The following is a 15,885-nucleotide window of genomic DNA, read 5'->3' as shown; positions in this document are numbered from 1 at the left end:
GAGCGGTTTTGCTCAGATGACTTGTCCTTTCCTGGTCAGAAGGACCTTTCCAGCAACAAGTTCTTCTGTGAGAAAATCACATTGGGTAGGACACACTTCTGAAGTTAAGTGTTGAGGCATTTAAATACCTCTCCAAATCTTGACACAGTCTCAAGTCACAGAGATCAAGTGTATTTTTAACTGCCTTGCTGAATAAGTTGCTGAAGTTTTATCAGGTATTTGCTCTGCAAAACACATATGTCTATTAGTGACAGTGGACAGTGTTTGTGATTATTTGAATCTTTGTTATCCTGGCCAGCTGCTTGTGATTTGGGATCTGCGTCATCCGCCCCCCCTTAGGTAATACTAGATTTCAAACCCCTCCACCAGTCTTGTAACCAAATCCTAGCAGATTTGGTTACAAGATGGGCAGATCTATGCCCAACCGTTCACTTTTATAGTTCTATAGGGCATGACACTGGTACACCTTGAGATGTTTTTCTACTCAATCTAAAAAGATGATGAGATCGTAATAAATCATACTCAATCTAAAGGAATCATATTAAATCTAAAAAAGATCAGATTAAATCTAAAGAGACCATGAGATCATAATCTAAGACTTCTGTGGTCACTGGACAATAGGCCATTCCTTTAGATTTTTCCAAAGAGCTTCTGTTCTTTTTAACAAGATATTGTTTATATTACTGTTAATACACAGAGGCTTTGAATAGTTTAATGATACTTCTGTTCTTTCCAAAATATATTATATTTTTCCAAATTTTAATAGATCTGTTTTTGCCCTTGAAAGAAATGTAAAATGAAAACTCACATGCTAAAATTTATTGAGGCAAAAAAAAAAATTATTAACAATAGAAATAGATTAAAGTTGTACTTTTGTAAGCTCATCTGCTTGATATGTATTTGGAATAACCATTATTAATGCTTCTAATATTCTTAAATACGATATTCAACAAGTAGTGAAGAGTGGGAATTCTGCTTTCATTCATGTAAATGCAAATTCCAGAATAGAAGAGCACATTTCATTTTTAAACTCTTTACTGAATGCATCCCTTTGGTCGCATCTCTTTCCAGAATTTCCAGTTGCCCAGTTAAACCTTAATCATTAGCTCACCCATTATTTTCATCAGTGCCAACTGGGGTAAAATACAGCTCAGTAGGAACAACAGCATTTCAGACTCACCTGGCACAGCCATAAATTAATGACACAAGGTAAAAGACAGAGGCACATCCTTCCTCTAGAACCGATGCTAAGCTGGTTTGCTTTGTTCCTCTTAATTCTACAGATCAATGCTGAAATATATCAACTGATGGTCAACACAGCTGGCCACCATGTCCTGCTTAAAAACTGGAATGGATTACTTGGGGTCTGGCTCTGCAATCATATTTCCAAATTGCTGCTCTAAAGCACAGAAGCCAGATCTTGTAAAATACTGCAGTTACTAATACACCTATCTACAAACGGTTAGTAGCGCTTGTCACTACCCGATGCTAACCCTTCCCCAGAGGTTTAGGTCCAGTACCTGAGGAAGACGGGGAGAGACAGGGGTGGCAAGAAGAATCAAGAGAAATCCTTTCAATGAGGTCCTCATCACAGGTCTCCCTCAACTCATCTTCACAGCCGTCAGTCAGGCTGCAGTCTTCACCCTCTTCCTCATCACTAAGAGTTACCTTCAGTACTTGGGTGGCTTTTTCTTGCTGATTTGTTTGCAGGCACCTGGACAACATCAAGTATCACACCTTTAGTTAGCATTTGAGCTGTGAATATGCAGCCAGCCAAGTGCAGCTTGGCATGGCCACACAGGCAAACACCCAGGCAGTGGATTTAGTCACCCGCTGTGATTTCCTACTTTCCTGGAGATACAGAAAATCATTCTAAGTGGATCAGCCATCTAAGCTGCCTGTGTCTGATTATCTGAAAGTGTCCTAAAGTTAATCAAGTGAAACGGGGCAGATTTAAAATACTACACAGTGAAGTAAGCTCAGAGAAATGAAGCCATTTTTACTTCCAAAACAACCATTATCTCTCTATGAGAATGGGGGAATCTCAGCACGGCGTTATTTTCCTTTCAGCCTTTTGGTTAGGCCAATGTGGTGCTTGCAGAAAACCTCATCCACTTTCACTTCTTTCACTGTCTGAAGGTAGACGCTGTCAGGGCCAAGAACGTCTTACCAGTTACGAAAAGTCATTTCCCTGCTGTCGCTAAGCAAGCGAGCCCACCCTACCTACGCTCTAGAGAGAGGTCAGGGCTTCCCCCAGGTTTCTTCTCCCTTGCCCCTCCCTGCAGATGCTCCAGCGCGGAGGACTGACGGAAGGATTGCCACCGCAGGGACAGAAGGCAGGAGGCCAAGACCACCCCCTGAAACCGCCACCAGGTGGCCAAAGAGTTTATTTTACTATTACAGCAGAAAATGAAGGCCAGTTTTACTGCAGGACAAGATTTCTCCCGCGGTCTCACCGCTTGTGCTGCTCTCTCCGTGCTCTCCGTCCAGAGAACACATCTTCCTGGTGCAGATATCCTCCTCCTCCAGAGCTGTAAAGGTTTTCCGTCCTCATACCGCAGAGTTTCAAAGGGCTCACTGCAGGTGGCTGCAAAAATGACAGAAGTTATCTTGATAACCCCAGGAGCTCTCCCCAGCTCCGTTTCTAGATTGTGGATTTTAGAAGGCATCGAAGTCTGCTGTTGCTCCTGAGTTTTCAGATCACCCCTCACCATTTTCTTGCTCTTCAGTTTTAAGAAGGCCCATGCCCCAGTTGCTTGAGGAACCCAGGGTGGCATAACAAGAATGCTGATTTGTATCTCGCTGGTGTATAAGCCTGTAGCATCTACGCCAATAAGCATATTGAGACCAGTACCACAGAGACTGCATCATTCAGCATATGACCGCAGTCCCCTTCCACATCCTAGTTTATAACACACAGTAATTCACTCAAATGTTCAAATTTGTTTCAGAAAAGCTTCCAGTGCTCGGGCAGTGGCAGCAGAGAGACAAGGGAGGGACACATTTTTTCCAGCGGTTCTTTAACATCTGTTGTCAGCATTAAGTGAGGCTGCCGACGGCGCAGCGATGCAGGTGTCCTCTGCGTGCTGTTTCCCTGATTTAGCACAGCCTGTTTAAACGTACTCACGTACGTCCATGCCGTGTTGAACCTCAGGGCCCGCAAAAGCTAACCATGAGGAGCCAGACTGCACCCCCTTACACACATGGGTATCCTCTCACTAAGTTACTGCTGAAATGAGCAGGGCTTGGGGTGCCACCCCGCTGCCAAGAGGAACAAACTTCGGCTTTGTGTTTGTTTAGTCAATAGGAACAACCTTGCAGCATTAGCGATCTGACTATTTATGCCAACATCAAAGAAACACTGCCGAAAGAAATCTTTTGCTTAACAACCGTTGTAAAAATACCATCAAATTTTGCAAACTGCCTCGCACTTTGCTCAGCCAGGACGATAGGAAATGCGCCGCCAGCAGCCTATATGTGATTTTCACGTGTTCCTTTACAGCTGATGGTTAATTGCTGCTAGCACATGGGCACCTTTGTAATATCAGGGCAAGAGACTATCCATCCTCCTCAAGGCCAACTGCATGTTGAGGAGCTTTTGGGCTACAGAAGACAGTGAGCTGCCACAAGCCACAGTGGGAGCTCCATTTATGCCAGGATTTATGGGGGTCACCAGGCAGGAATATGAAGTATACAAGAAAAACATACACCTAGCTTTTGCCTCCTCGCACGAAGGGCCTTGGTGGGGTTCCCACATATAACTTGACTGAGTCCTAAGAAAAAAGGAAAAAAGAAAACATTTTACTCCAGCATTTAACAAATGGTGCTGTCTTTGAAATCAGTCAATATCATTTCCCATAGACAGGAGGATGTAATATTTCATGGCGTAGGTTCGCAGCGTCAGCTGGCATGGCCTGACACTGCTGCTACGAGGCAGTTTCTCTGTTTCTACCAGGATCTGTCTCCTTCTGCTCCTGCACTGCCTCCTCCACTGTGCTGGTGCAAAGATTTGTGTGGCCACATGGTAAGTCAGATCAGGGAACAGATCCAGATTAAAACTAAATATGCTTTTTTTTTTTGTTTGTTTGTTTGTTTGTTTTCCTGGGTTATTTTTCAGTTGGATCTTGATCAGAATCAGGTTCCCCATGTGGCTATGCAGATGCTCTTGCCAAAGCAAGAGACAAGGCAGCAAAGGGACAGCAAGAAGCAGTGAACGTTGGGTGAAACTGTCTCTATCAGTAGTGCTACCTACCTAAAAGTGCACGTGAAATTATGGTCTCATTCCCTGGCAAGCTGTACTCAGTTTCCATGTACTTTTCCGAACGTGCACTCAGCTGTTGACACTGCATTTCTTCGTCTAGTTCATCGTCCTGAGTCCTACCTACAGCAAGGAACTGAGGTGGGACTGGCATCTGAGAGAAGCAGCCCACAATGCTGGGAAAACAAACACCATCCTCATATCTAATCTGCACTCTACGGGCCGGTGGAGTTGCATCGTCAAGGTCCTTCCAGGAAGGATGTCTTGGGAAGTGTCAAATACTGCACCAGAAGTGAACTCCCTTTCCATCCAGCTGTCCCCAGGAGCTGCCAACTTGGCAGTACCTCCAGGTAGCCAGGGCACGAAGGGCAGTGGTACCCCTGTAGAGCAGGCATGTGAAGTCAAGGCACTGACTCCTCTTGCTGAGAGACCCACCGCTGGAATCCCGAAAGAAAGTGCTCATTGACAGCAGCGATGCTGCTGCAGTATGTGCAAAACACGCAGTTTGAGCACACGATCCAGTGGGGAGTGAATGTGCATCGGCACGCCTTTCTAGAGGACCACCTTGGACCACATTCCTATGACCGAACAAGATGTGCCCAGATGTGACTTAAGTGAGCCCCAGCTAGGCTGACGTGTAATTTAAAGGACTGAGCAGGACAGCTTTTGACAAGGTGTGAAAGGCAACTTCAGCAGGGGAGCACCATTGCAGTATGGGGCTGTCAAGAGGGACAGCAGCACAGAATGCACGGGGGTGAGGGGCTGAGGAGGGGGAAGCCCAGATGACTTGCATCTTCTGCTGCAGAGAGAAATAAAGGAAAGCTCACGCTAGAGCAGCTGAGTCCCATGGACGAAAACATATGCTGAACCTGATGTAGCAGTGGCAGGGGTGGGTGGTATTCAAAGCACCCAGGCTTTCATCAGCAATAATAACATTCAGAAGGAGGTGGAGGTGTGGGAAAGAACAGGATTAAAACCCATACATTACCATGTGTCAAATCACTGGAGTTATCTTCTGGGAAGAGCTCATCAGAAACGGTAGGATCTGGAAGACGACCACGACAGCCACCGTACAACAGGCGAGCGTTGCTAGATCTCCCTGCGTTAGCAGGCCACTGCGCAGTTCCAGGTCTGGAAGTTGTTGGGGGTCTTGGGCCGCATTCAGGCTGCCTTGCTACTGCCCCAAGATACGGATCTAAGAGAGAGGTTTTGCTAGTGTAAGCGCAGTTATGCAAGGCTTCAAACCACATCACCGTACACTGCCAATACGGTGACAGATGCTGCACACTTGGAGCTGTAGGGGACAGAAAAATCTGTCATTGCAGCTACAAGAAACATGCTGGAACAGGTCAAGCCTGGAGACAGTGGGCTTCCTGGTGCTGCACGCAGTCCCCCGTAGCTGTCCTCTCCAGATGGCAGAACCTGGGGACCCCCAATTAAAGCAAAGTCTCTTCCCACTCTCCTCCTGCTCCTGGGCACCAGGGACAGGCTGCTGGCTGAGGAAGGGGGCAGGGACCGCTCTGTGTTTGCCACCCGTCTCCGATGGCCCCACGGGTGAGCCTGGATGTGTCCAGGGCTCTGCTACTTCTCCTGCCTGCATGCGTAGGGTAAGAATAAGCTGCCTTTCGTTTGCTGCCCACCTACCTGTGGGGAAACCCCTGCAGGCTTGCCACAGGCACAGCCCAAGCCCCCAGTCTTAAAATATATTGCTTAAATGCCCAGGCACAAGACAGAGGGTGACGGCCACCTTACCAGAGCTATTAGTCAATCAGGGCAAACCACGCACCAGGAGTTATGGAAATCTGGGAATGGCAGTGAGATTTTTCCAGTACTGCCTCAGAGACAGATACTTCTCCACCACAGAAAGAAAGGCGAAAACTGAGTTTTCGTCATGCTACAGGGCAGGGTGGATTATACAAAAGCTAGCGAAGGCAGAGAGGGCCTTGTCCTCTTACCTGCCCAACCGCCGGCTGTCCGGGGAACACAGCACAGCTGTAAGAGCAGCCTGTGCAGCCAACAACACACAGGAGAGCGAATTTCATTTCAGTGCCTAGATGAATAGCGTGCTTTGTCAAGTGTTGAGCATCTACCAGCTCCGCAGTGGAGCAATCAGCTCTGCAATAATATAGCCATTTCTTTAAGAGTTGAGTGTTAGGGACCTTTAAAATATCTTGGCGATAGTTGTTAATACAAACCCATGAAATACACAGTGTGTGAAAAGTACCCGAGTCAACATTGCTACAGGAAAAAAAAATATATGGGGATGTCTGAACCTGACCATATGAGCTCATCAATTTAGAGCTGAAGGCAAGAATGTAAGTCTGGTTACACCAGGAAACAATACGAATTCACAAATTTGTGCTCCGTCCCTACTGCTTCTGTCTGCCCACTTTGTTAACTAGTTTTCTGAACCATAGCTGATGTTGCCAAAGCAGGATCACTGAGGGATCAGATTTTAATGGATTTTTTCCCTACCATAACTACTATTACAACTAATGATTTGGACCCACAGGGATTAAATAAATGACAAACGTATGTACTTATTCCAAAACAAACTCAATCTTTAATGGAGTACGGTTGGCAGGCAAACCACAACTGGGGGGGCTGGGAAGCCAACTGCGTTGCCCACACTAATGGGAAGCAACAGGAGCAGTTATAGGAAATACTTTGTAATACTTAATGGTACGTGGTAAAGTGCATGTAGCACGATACGTAAAAGCATGGACATCTGAACTATAACCAAGGCTACAGGCAAGGGGACAACAGATTTATTTTCTAACCATTTACTCTCTACTAATGAATGTAATGGACTTAATCGCAGAGGCAAAGAAAATGGAACAGATCTATTACGAGACCACGCAATCTCAGTTGCTAGGATGTCGCTACCATTGAGGGGTGATGACCAAATTGCCTTTCCTATTATGAAATTGGAGTAGGAAATCCTGCTGCATCCACACTACATGGGATTGACTGCTACCACAGAAAGGGCTGTGAACAGCTGTTGTTGAAACATTGCTTTCCAAGCTTTGCTTCTTCCCATCATGCAGAATGAACGCTAAGTACAGACTCCCAGCTACTGCTGGATTTGCTTGATGCTCTTAGAAGTCGTCTGCATTTTTCTGATCTTGATGCCCAGCTTAGGACAGCTTTCATTTAAATCTGCACTGTGCTGAATTCCAGCTTACTTACTTTCCAAGTGAAGAAGACAACATCCTTTGCCCCTTTGCTATAATTAAACGTTGGCTTTGAAGAGGCCAGCTTGCTCTTCATCTTTCTTTTTCACACATCATAACCTGAAAAATGAACCCCGATAGGAAACCTGACATACCTAACCATGAAATGTCTCCAGCTAAACCACCTTCCTTGATGGATTCCTTGATGATCAGCCAATCCTCATGCATCTTCTTGGAAGGAAGGAGAGCAGTCTGGCTTGCTGGTATTTCGTCCAAATACTCCAAGTGGGGAATGAGTTTTTTTACTTCAGCTCTGTAATTATAACCTGGTTCCTGGAGAAATTGAGAAAGTGGTCACTTTAACAGTTTATTTAACAGACTGTGGACTTCCACCAGCAGCACAGCCATGTTCAATTTGTATGACTGCCATACAACTTGAAATGCCTTCTTACGAGGCAAACCTATTCACCTCGTTCAACAGAAATAAATACAGTCAGGAGTTTCATTTCACTGTGCTTTCTCCTCACATAATTTCTACTCAAATTGATCGTGAACATGTCCTGAGCAATGCAAACACATGCCCCCCCGCCCAAAGGCTCCTTTGCTGTTTACCCACCGATGACTTTGGCATTTGTCTTTGTTATGTATAACGTAAAAAAGTGTAGAAGACCACTGATGCCCATGGAAAGCCTGGGCACACTCAGCATTCAGCCAAGCTCTCTCCCTGCTTTTGCGATTCTCTGGTTGCTGCATCAATACTCAGGTGATAGTAAGACTTGAAAACATGTCATGAGTGTTACTACACCTGCTGATGGAAAAAGAAAGAGCATTTCCATGGATTGTGTTTTTAGGCACACCCATAAACCCGCTATAGCAAATGAAGTGCACTGATTTTCTGGGGCAATCTTTGGGGGTTCGGTGTATGATTTTAGATACTGTTAGAAGCGATGGCTTACTTCAAAGTACGTTTTCCTCTGCAAGAGGTCGCATGCCAACAGCAGGTGCACAGAAGGCTAAAATGGTCTGCACTTGGGTTTCTTTTCTGTGTGCTGGAAAAACAACACGATTGCTCCCAATGCACATGGACTCAAGCGTGACAGCCATGGGGGAAAGCACGGGTGCAGCCCCCTTCTGCATGTGCGGGTGGAGCTGACGTACTATAACGTGATTCACGAGCACACGCCAATGCAAGGCAAATCCAGAAGAGTTAGAACTGTGCTCAGAGCACCCTGCGAATTGGGTGTTTTGGTGGATTCCAGCGGTAGAAAGACACCTTCATGTGGCACCTCCGTGTTTGGGAAAGCTTAGCAATACCTCAGGGCTGACTGGGTTGTGCTGCTTTGCAACGGGAATATTTTTGGTTAAAATAGTCTCAGATCACAAAAGGCAGCAAATGGTGATGGCGATCTCTTCTACTTAAAGAAAGTGTAAAGCAAGAGTGCACTGCTAGTGGCAGAATATGAATGGACAGCTACTTACAAATCCATTGCTTCATCCAGATAAATGTTACGCCTTTCAAGACATTGCATGCAATATCAGAAAACCCCACAAAGCCAAGTCCTCATTCAACACGGAGTTGTCACAAACAGAAATCTTTCTGTGGGACTTGGCTGGCTGTATGCTCTCTCCCTCCGCACGATGCAGCACCGAGACTGGCAGAGGGAACTCACCAAATAAAGTGTGTATTTGTTGTTGTTAAGAGGCAGACACTAAATTTCTCTAACTAAGCCTTTAATCTTAATTTAGAAAATGAGTCAACAAATCGCCATGCTACCCCGTGCCACATGTACTCTGAACAGTGCCTGGGCTACAGCCAATTTCCAGCCATGTCCTGTTGGAGAGAAGCATCCCATTACGCTCATGTTACATTACTGCAACAGAGGCTGCAGAATTTATCATCAGGTTGTTGCTCTTGGTTTAGATAACAGGGGAAGATGAGCTCATCTGAAAATCAAATTACAGAGAGCAAACAGGCTGTCCGAAGAAAGAACAGTAAATTTAGCTGCACCATTCTGTAGATTAAAAGTAAATAAATAGGAGAGCTTTTACAGAGCTGTAGCAGGGGCCAGACTACAAGAAGGAGCTTGAGGATTTAGAGCTGGCCATCTAGGGCACACCAAAGTAAGCCCACATCTATTCTTTTCTATATTTCAGGTGACTTTTCTACACCCTGAAGAAATGCAAACAGCATCGGTTGAAACCAAGAAAGCGACAAAGCCCATGGAGAAGCTCTCGGCAGTCGAAGGCAGGGCTGGCTTTGTAACCACCCCAGGGCTGAGCAGCTTCCCAACACGGAGACTGGGTGGGAGACTACAGTGAACTTACAGTCTGCCTCTGTTACAGTGCAAAACATACTGTCCTGCAGACTCCCTCACCAAATTCTGGCTGGCATTTGAATGCAACTACTTGCACAGGAGTAGAGACGGCCATTCAGCGTGGAGAAGAGCAGCAGGGCACACCACCACTCCTCTTCGAACTCCCGTTACGTGATGACACGCAGCATCACCCCAAGGACTGATTTCCTCAGCTAAACAAACCGAGAGCAATCTGACATTTCTTCATTACAAATACATTTAAGGACTGAAGATGCCCGCTGAAAACTACAGAAGCAGGCAGTACTTCCTTACTGTAGGAATATGTTTTTTCCTTTATGGGTTTTTTTTATTGCATCTTCTGTAAGGGAGAAATGTTGATGGAGAAATAATTTTGGTTATAAATACTTACAAGTGTGGTCTCTGAAGTATACTTCTACCAGTTCAAAACAGAAAGGCAAGTGTATAATATTTTCTTTTGGATTCCAGAGAGAAAAATGATGATAGCTAAAGCACTACCTTCTGTGGCTCCTTTTACTGAGGGATACGATCAAGCCAACAATTATATCTGAAAAATGCTACTAACTCTTGTATCTAAAAAGTGCGAAGATTTAAAATATGCACATATCTACTACATGATTGAGTTCTAGTGATAGCACCTCAGTTTTCAAGTCTAAATCCAGGACAAATATCAAACCCAACTTTTTATGCAAATTAAGGGCAGGGGCATGCTCCCTTTGAAACGCAGAGCGAAGCTATGGAACATGGCACGGTGGAGCCCCAGCGCCAGCTCCGGCTCTGCTTTCTAACCCCTGCGTTATCAGCTCTTTACGGGGCCACTGGGGATCGCGCCATCCTTAGTGAGTGCTGTGTATCGCAAACCTACGTGACCTTCCAAGAGACCTGGATGATAACATACCATAGGCTGGCCATCAACTGTCATCTGACGATATGCGTTAGACATTATTTGACCAAGTTTTTTAAACTCTGATTTTCCTCCAGTTACCTTTTCAGTACATGCCAAGATGCTTGTTTTTATATGCCAACAACGCTTTTTTATGAAGCAGGGGAAAGTGAAAGAGAGTAATACAGCTCTGAGCCTGTTCATGTAGAATTAGATCTCCCTTACTTTTCTTGTTGTGTGCCCTGAAACCCAAAGTAGATCATGTATTACTGTGTTTTCATCTTTGTGACACAGAGGATCTCATGCTCCCAACAAAATACCTCTGCAGAAACGATTTTATCATTTCAGTATGTAAGAGGTGAATCACTGTATTTTGCATCTTCAGCTTTTGCTGAAGGTCTTTTTGGTCATTTCATTTTAACCTTTCAGGGGAAAGGACAACAAGCAGTTCCTACAATATAGCTTTCCCTAGTTATCTCAAGCATCATTGTTCTGAGGCTTCAATTTTTGAGCATGGTGGTCCTGGAGCACCTGCTGTTGGACCGGAGAGCCTCCAAAAGAAATGCAAAAGCCCAAAGACGGATATCTAATTGAGATATTGCAATTGGCACGTCTTGTAAGAAAAATATTGGCTACTTTCTAACCTGCTGCAAGATCTCTACAGGCTAGAAGGATCCATACAGCTGGGGTCCATGCTCTTCCTTGGTCTTCCTTTAAGATGCCTGTTTGCACTGCAAGCTGGGAGAAGCTGTATGGATTAGAACAGCTGATTTCTAGTTTAATCCCATTCTCACAGGTAAGAAGGAACACATTGCTAGGAAACAGGCCTGAGTCTTTACTACTTTGTATTTCATTTGTGCTCATCTTGGAGACAATACCCATGAGAGGATAAAATCAACAGAAATGAAAGATGGGAAATGCATCCCATGTCACCACTCAGAATGATACAATGGGAAGATGCAGAAACGTTTCTCATTTCCAACTCAAATTAAAAAAGCACTGCCAAAAATTAACACAATATATGCAAACCAAGTCCTCACCTCTGCAGATTCTGCATTTGGCTTCAGACAAATAAGGTTGCCCTCCACTGTCAGGCGGCTCAGCTTGCAACAAAGTCCCAGGTACTGCATCTGGTTGATGTCCTCAATATTGTTGCCTTCCAGGTCCAAAACCTCAAGGTGATCCAACCAGGTCAGCTGGCTCAGGTCAGAGATATTGTTATAGGCTATATAGAGTTCCTCAGCAGAAGTAAACAGAATAAATATGTAAACCATAGGCTTGCAGAAGTAACACTCAAGCTTTACAAAATGTTTTCTAATGTTTGAAATATTACATGGCGCAGCATGAAATTAGCATGGAAGTGAACATTTTTCAAGTGTGGCCGTTGCTGCCTTAAATAACTAGGGCTAATACGGCAACGAATGCTATGCTGCATTAGGCATTTTCAGGATCAGACCTGAACGTTACACCTCATTTAAAAAAAAAATACTGTAGCGTCTTTTAAACTAACACATGCAATTCAAGGCATCCAACCAAAGTCCTTCAGAAAAACAAAGGGTGAGAAGAGAACAAAGACTACAAGTAGAGAGAAGAGTAACAACTGAAGATAGTTTTGAGATCATCATTTGGCAGGGCACATCTATACTTACTTTTAGAGAGCTGCAGGAAGAGATCCCATCTAAATCTGAGAGCCCACAGCAAGCCATCCACAGGACGTGGAGATGGGACAATGTGGTTCCAAGATCCCTTAAAAAAGAAACAATTCAAGCTCTATTTGAATGGATGAAGGAACTCAAGACTTGCTTTCTTTTTCCTAAGACTAGGCCACCGCTAATTCCTTCAAATCTCACATTGTTTACAAGAATTGTCATTAAAAACGCTCACCTTCAAAGGTGGAGAATAAAATGATACCCCTCTCTACCTCTCTCTCTCACAGACATCTTTTTCCTTGTATGACAACATGTCAGCCCAGTTCAGTTTGATTAAGATTCTTCCAAGAGCTACATCATGGTAATTCTGTCATAATTGCTAAGGTAATTGCTAAGAATTAAGTGAGGTTTGCTTATGCTGGCATAATTTGCTCTACACACATAACCCAAATTAACATATCTGAGCTAACTGCAGAGTCATTTCACTCTGTCCTCCTATGGAGTTACCTTTCTTCTGATTTTGCGGTTGAAAGCAATAGCACTCTTGCCAAATAACATTTTTTGAATCAGCAGAAAATTATAATCCTTTTCATCCTATTTTCCTACCCTTTAGGTCTAGCAAAATATAAATATGGGATCTTTGTATGAATTCCAAACTTTCTGGTCCTAACCCAGAAAAGCACATACCAACCTGCTTAACTTCATGCATGTGTAATGTCCTACTGACATTGCAACAGGGCATAACACAAAGATAATGCAAAATGCAAAAATGGTGGCAAATCAAATTGGGGGCTTAACCACCTTCCATCTTTGGTAACGTTAAGTTGCAGAAAGCCACTACTCAAACATAAACAAAATACAACACTTTATCAAATCCCAAACCAACCAAAAGCTCAGAATTCTCTACTGTAGCCATGATATCAGACTATCTGAGTAATAAAGAATGAAACAGGAGCTCAGAATTCTCTACTGTAGCCATGATACCAGACTATCTGAGTAATAAAGAACGAAACAGCAGGGAACTAAATACAAGGACAGTTTATCAGAGGAGGTAGAGACTAGCATGGTGTTCACAGAATCACAGCAATGGTTGAGGTTGGAAGGGACCGCTGGAGGTCATCTTGTCCAAGCCCCATGCTCAAGCAGGGCCAGTTGCCCAGGACCACATCCAAACAGCTAAAATAGTTCTTAAATAGAGATTCTTGGACTTCAAAATTGTAGATTAGCTATCTTTTATAATATCCATTTTTATAATAAATAATACATACTTTAATGTGCTGTCTAGGGAACATTGCAGAAGATAAAAGAATATGGTCATGGGGTCCCTTCTGATCTTGGAATAAAAGTTACAGTTCTCTTACTCATGTCTTCTCTTTATGGACCATGGGGAAAACCAGCGGCTTTGCATTGGCCTCTGAGAACCTCTTGCAGCTTTGATGCAGCTTTGCAGGAAAAACCCCTACAGTCAAATTGCCTGCTTCAGGGATACTGCACAGCCAGCCAGTCCAAGAGGTCAGGAAGGAGTGCTTTTACAAGCGGGGATAGGCGTATTCTTGACTGGGTTTTTTGTTGTTTCGCCACCATCTGAACACTTGGGAAGGGCCACGTCAGGAGAAAGGACACTGCATAAGGCTGAATAAAGGGTGGATGCATGGAAAAATATCCCCAGATGCCTCTCTTCTGCGATTTGCCAAATACAGGGTTGAAAAGGAGTTTCTAGGGCAAAATTGGGGATTTTCACCCCTCTGCCTTCTGGGGCATCGTTTGTCCACAGGCATCACTCAGACCTATCTCGCTTCATCCATCCTCTACCACTGCAGGGGCCCCAGGCATTGGGATCCTCTCTTCCCTGGATGGAAGTTTGTCACATTTCTTTCCAAGTACTCATTCAGATTTGCCTGACCTGAAGGATCGTAATGTCCCTGTACGTCACCATGTCCCCAGCCTTGCAGAAGATCTTCCAGGGACTATTTAAGTTGTGCACATTTTATAAACAAAACAAACACCAGTTCTAAGGCTTCCTTCAGGAACAGATGCCTCCCAAAGTAATATTTACAGAATTTTATTATTAGATTTGCAAGCTGCGTGCCTATAATAAGAAAGAAATTAAATTAAATTACAAAAGCAGAACCTACCATCAACCAAGGCCAACATATCCATAAACACAAATATGGCACTAGGAGTAATGTCAAGGAATTACATTGCTCATTTCATGACCCACTTCAAGCACTGATGAGTTTTCCAAATTTCAGGCGAATTTTAGTGCAGAATTTTCTTTTCTGTGAACCACTGAACACAGGTAAAGGAAAGCAGTCGCTCTCATTTTTCTATCATTGAAACAAGTGTTTCTGATGGACGCTCTGTTTATTAGGCCAGCAAAACTGAAGACGATCCTAACCTGATTACTTTCCATATGGTATGGTAAGGTATGATTAATGAATTTTATTTTTATTTTTTTTCTTTGTACTTCCTAACTGAAGGTTTTTTACTTCAGAAGGAGCTTTTGGTAATATGCTTGTTCCTAACGTTTCTCTGTCAATCTAAAGGATGCCAAAACAAAGCAACGGATTAATTCCCAAGCAGTTTTTACACAAGGCCCCGAGAAGAAACAACTATCATCTCCTCTACTGCTAAAACCTTGACCACTTCATGCATTTCGAAGCAGCAGTTCCCTGCTCCTACTCGGAGGTCAAAGGGTCCCAGCGTTAAATCATGTTTTCGTCTGTGTGTTACGGTTTTCAGCTCTAGTGCTGGCTATTGCTAAACCCAGTGCACGCGAACGGGGTCAGTCCCTGCTCACACCGACTGCTAAGTCACGCACAGCACGTTTTCACTATGAATTATTAGCTAACGAGTCTTCAAGCATTCTCCTGCTGCAGACACCATCAGAAGAAGGCACTAATTCAAATGACTTCTAAAACGTACTTACCTTACTCTGCACAATTTACGCTGCCAAGTGTTTAGTCTCAAATCCATTCCAGTTTCATTCCTGGGTTGCAGCTCTGACTCTCCTACAGCTAACTGGCGCAAGTCAGGAGTAGCATGTTTAAGGTTAATACTAATCAAAGATGATTAGTATTAGTATTCCAGACAAAAGAATTAGGTGGTATATCCCATGTCTTGGGTTCTTGCAAAAGGCAGAATTGCTGCATGTTTGCAATGCAACCCAGTGTTCGATAACGGGGTCTCATTATTAAAAAATGCTTATACAGACACCAGAAAAGAAAAAAACATGGAAGCTAACGGGAACTGGTTTCTTACGAGGCTAAAGGTGGTTGTCGCAAGCTCACCTTTAACCCATGAAACTAAGAAGGCACGAACTTTGTTGCTCTAAGTGTTTGGTATCACTTGGCCCACTTTTGCTCTCTCTACTCTGTCTCAGCAAAGGGAGCTAGCGAGCCAAGGTACCTTCGCCCCCAAGAAGAGCACTCCAGCTCTTTCGGAGAGCAAGTGACTGCTGTCCCTCCTTCCCTGCTACCGTAGACAGGCAGCAGTGAGGAGAAGAGGCAAAAGGACTTTTTCCTCTACCCAGCCCTGATCGCAGAACTTCCCTGCAAGTTAAAGCCAAGCACAAAGTTCCCCTTGCTGA

At 44.2% G+C, this 15,885-nt stretch overlaps 1 protein-coding gene across 1 annotated transcript in view; it reads right to left on the bottom strand.

The window, feature by feature from the left end:
* The window catches only part of LRRC56 (leucine rich repeat containing 56), a gene marked incomplete at its 5' end in the record, with an annotated part of 14,742 nt that extends 2,349 nt beyond the window's left edge, over positions 1 to 12,393 (bottom strand). The window contains 7 exons of the mRNA XM_009578016.1: positions 1,521 to 1,714; positions 2,457 to 2,587; positions 3,709 to 3,773; positions 5,247 to 5,435; positions 7,578 to 7,764; positions 11,688 to 11,885; positions 12,297 to 12,393. Coding sequence (XP_009576311.1) covers positions 1,521 to 1,714; positions 2,457 to 2,587; positions 3,709 to 3,773; positions 5,247 to 5,435; positions 7,578 to 7,764; positions 11,688 to 11,885; positions 12,297 to 12,393 — 1,061 coding nt within the window. The remainder of the gene's footprint in view (positions 1 to 1,520; positions 1,715 to 2,456; positions 2,588 to 3,708; positions 3,774 to 5,246; positions 5,436 to 7,577; positions 7,765 to 11,687; positions 11,886 to 12,296) is intronic.
* Positions 12,394 to 15,885: the final 3,492 nt, after the last annotated feature.

This window comes from Fulmarus glacialis, unplaced genomic scaffold (genome assembly GCF_000690835.1).
Source record: "Fulmarus glacialis isolate BGI_N327 unplaced genomic scaffold, ASM69083v1 scaffold28475, whole genome shotgun sequence".
Taxonomy (NCBI): domain Eukaryota; kingdom Metazoa; phylum Chordata; class Aves; order Procellariiformes; family Procellariidae; genus Fulmarus; species Fulmarus glacialis.
This window is presented reverse-complemented; position numbering and strand designations above follow the sequence as displayed.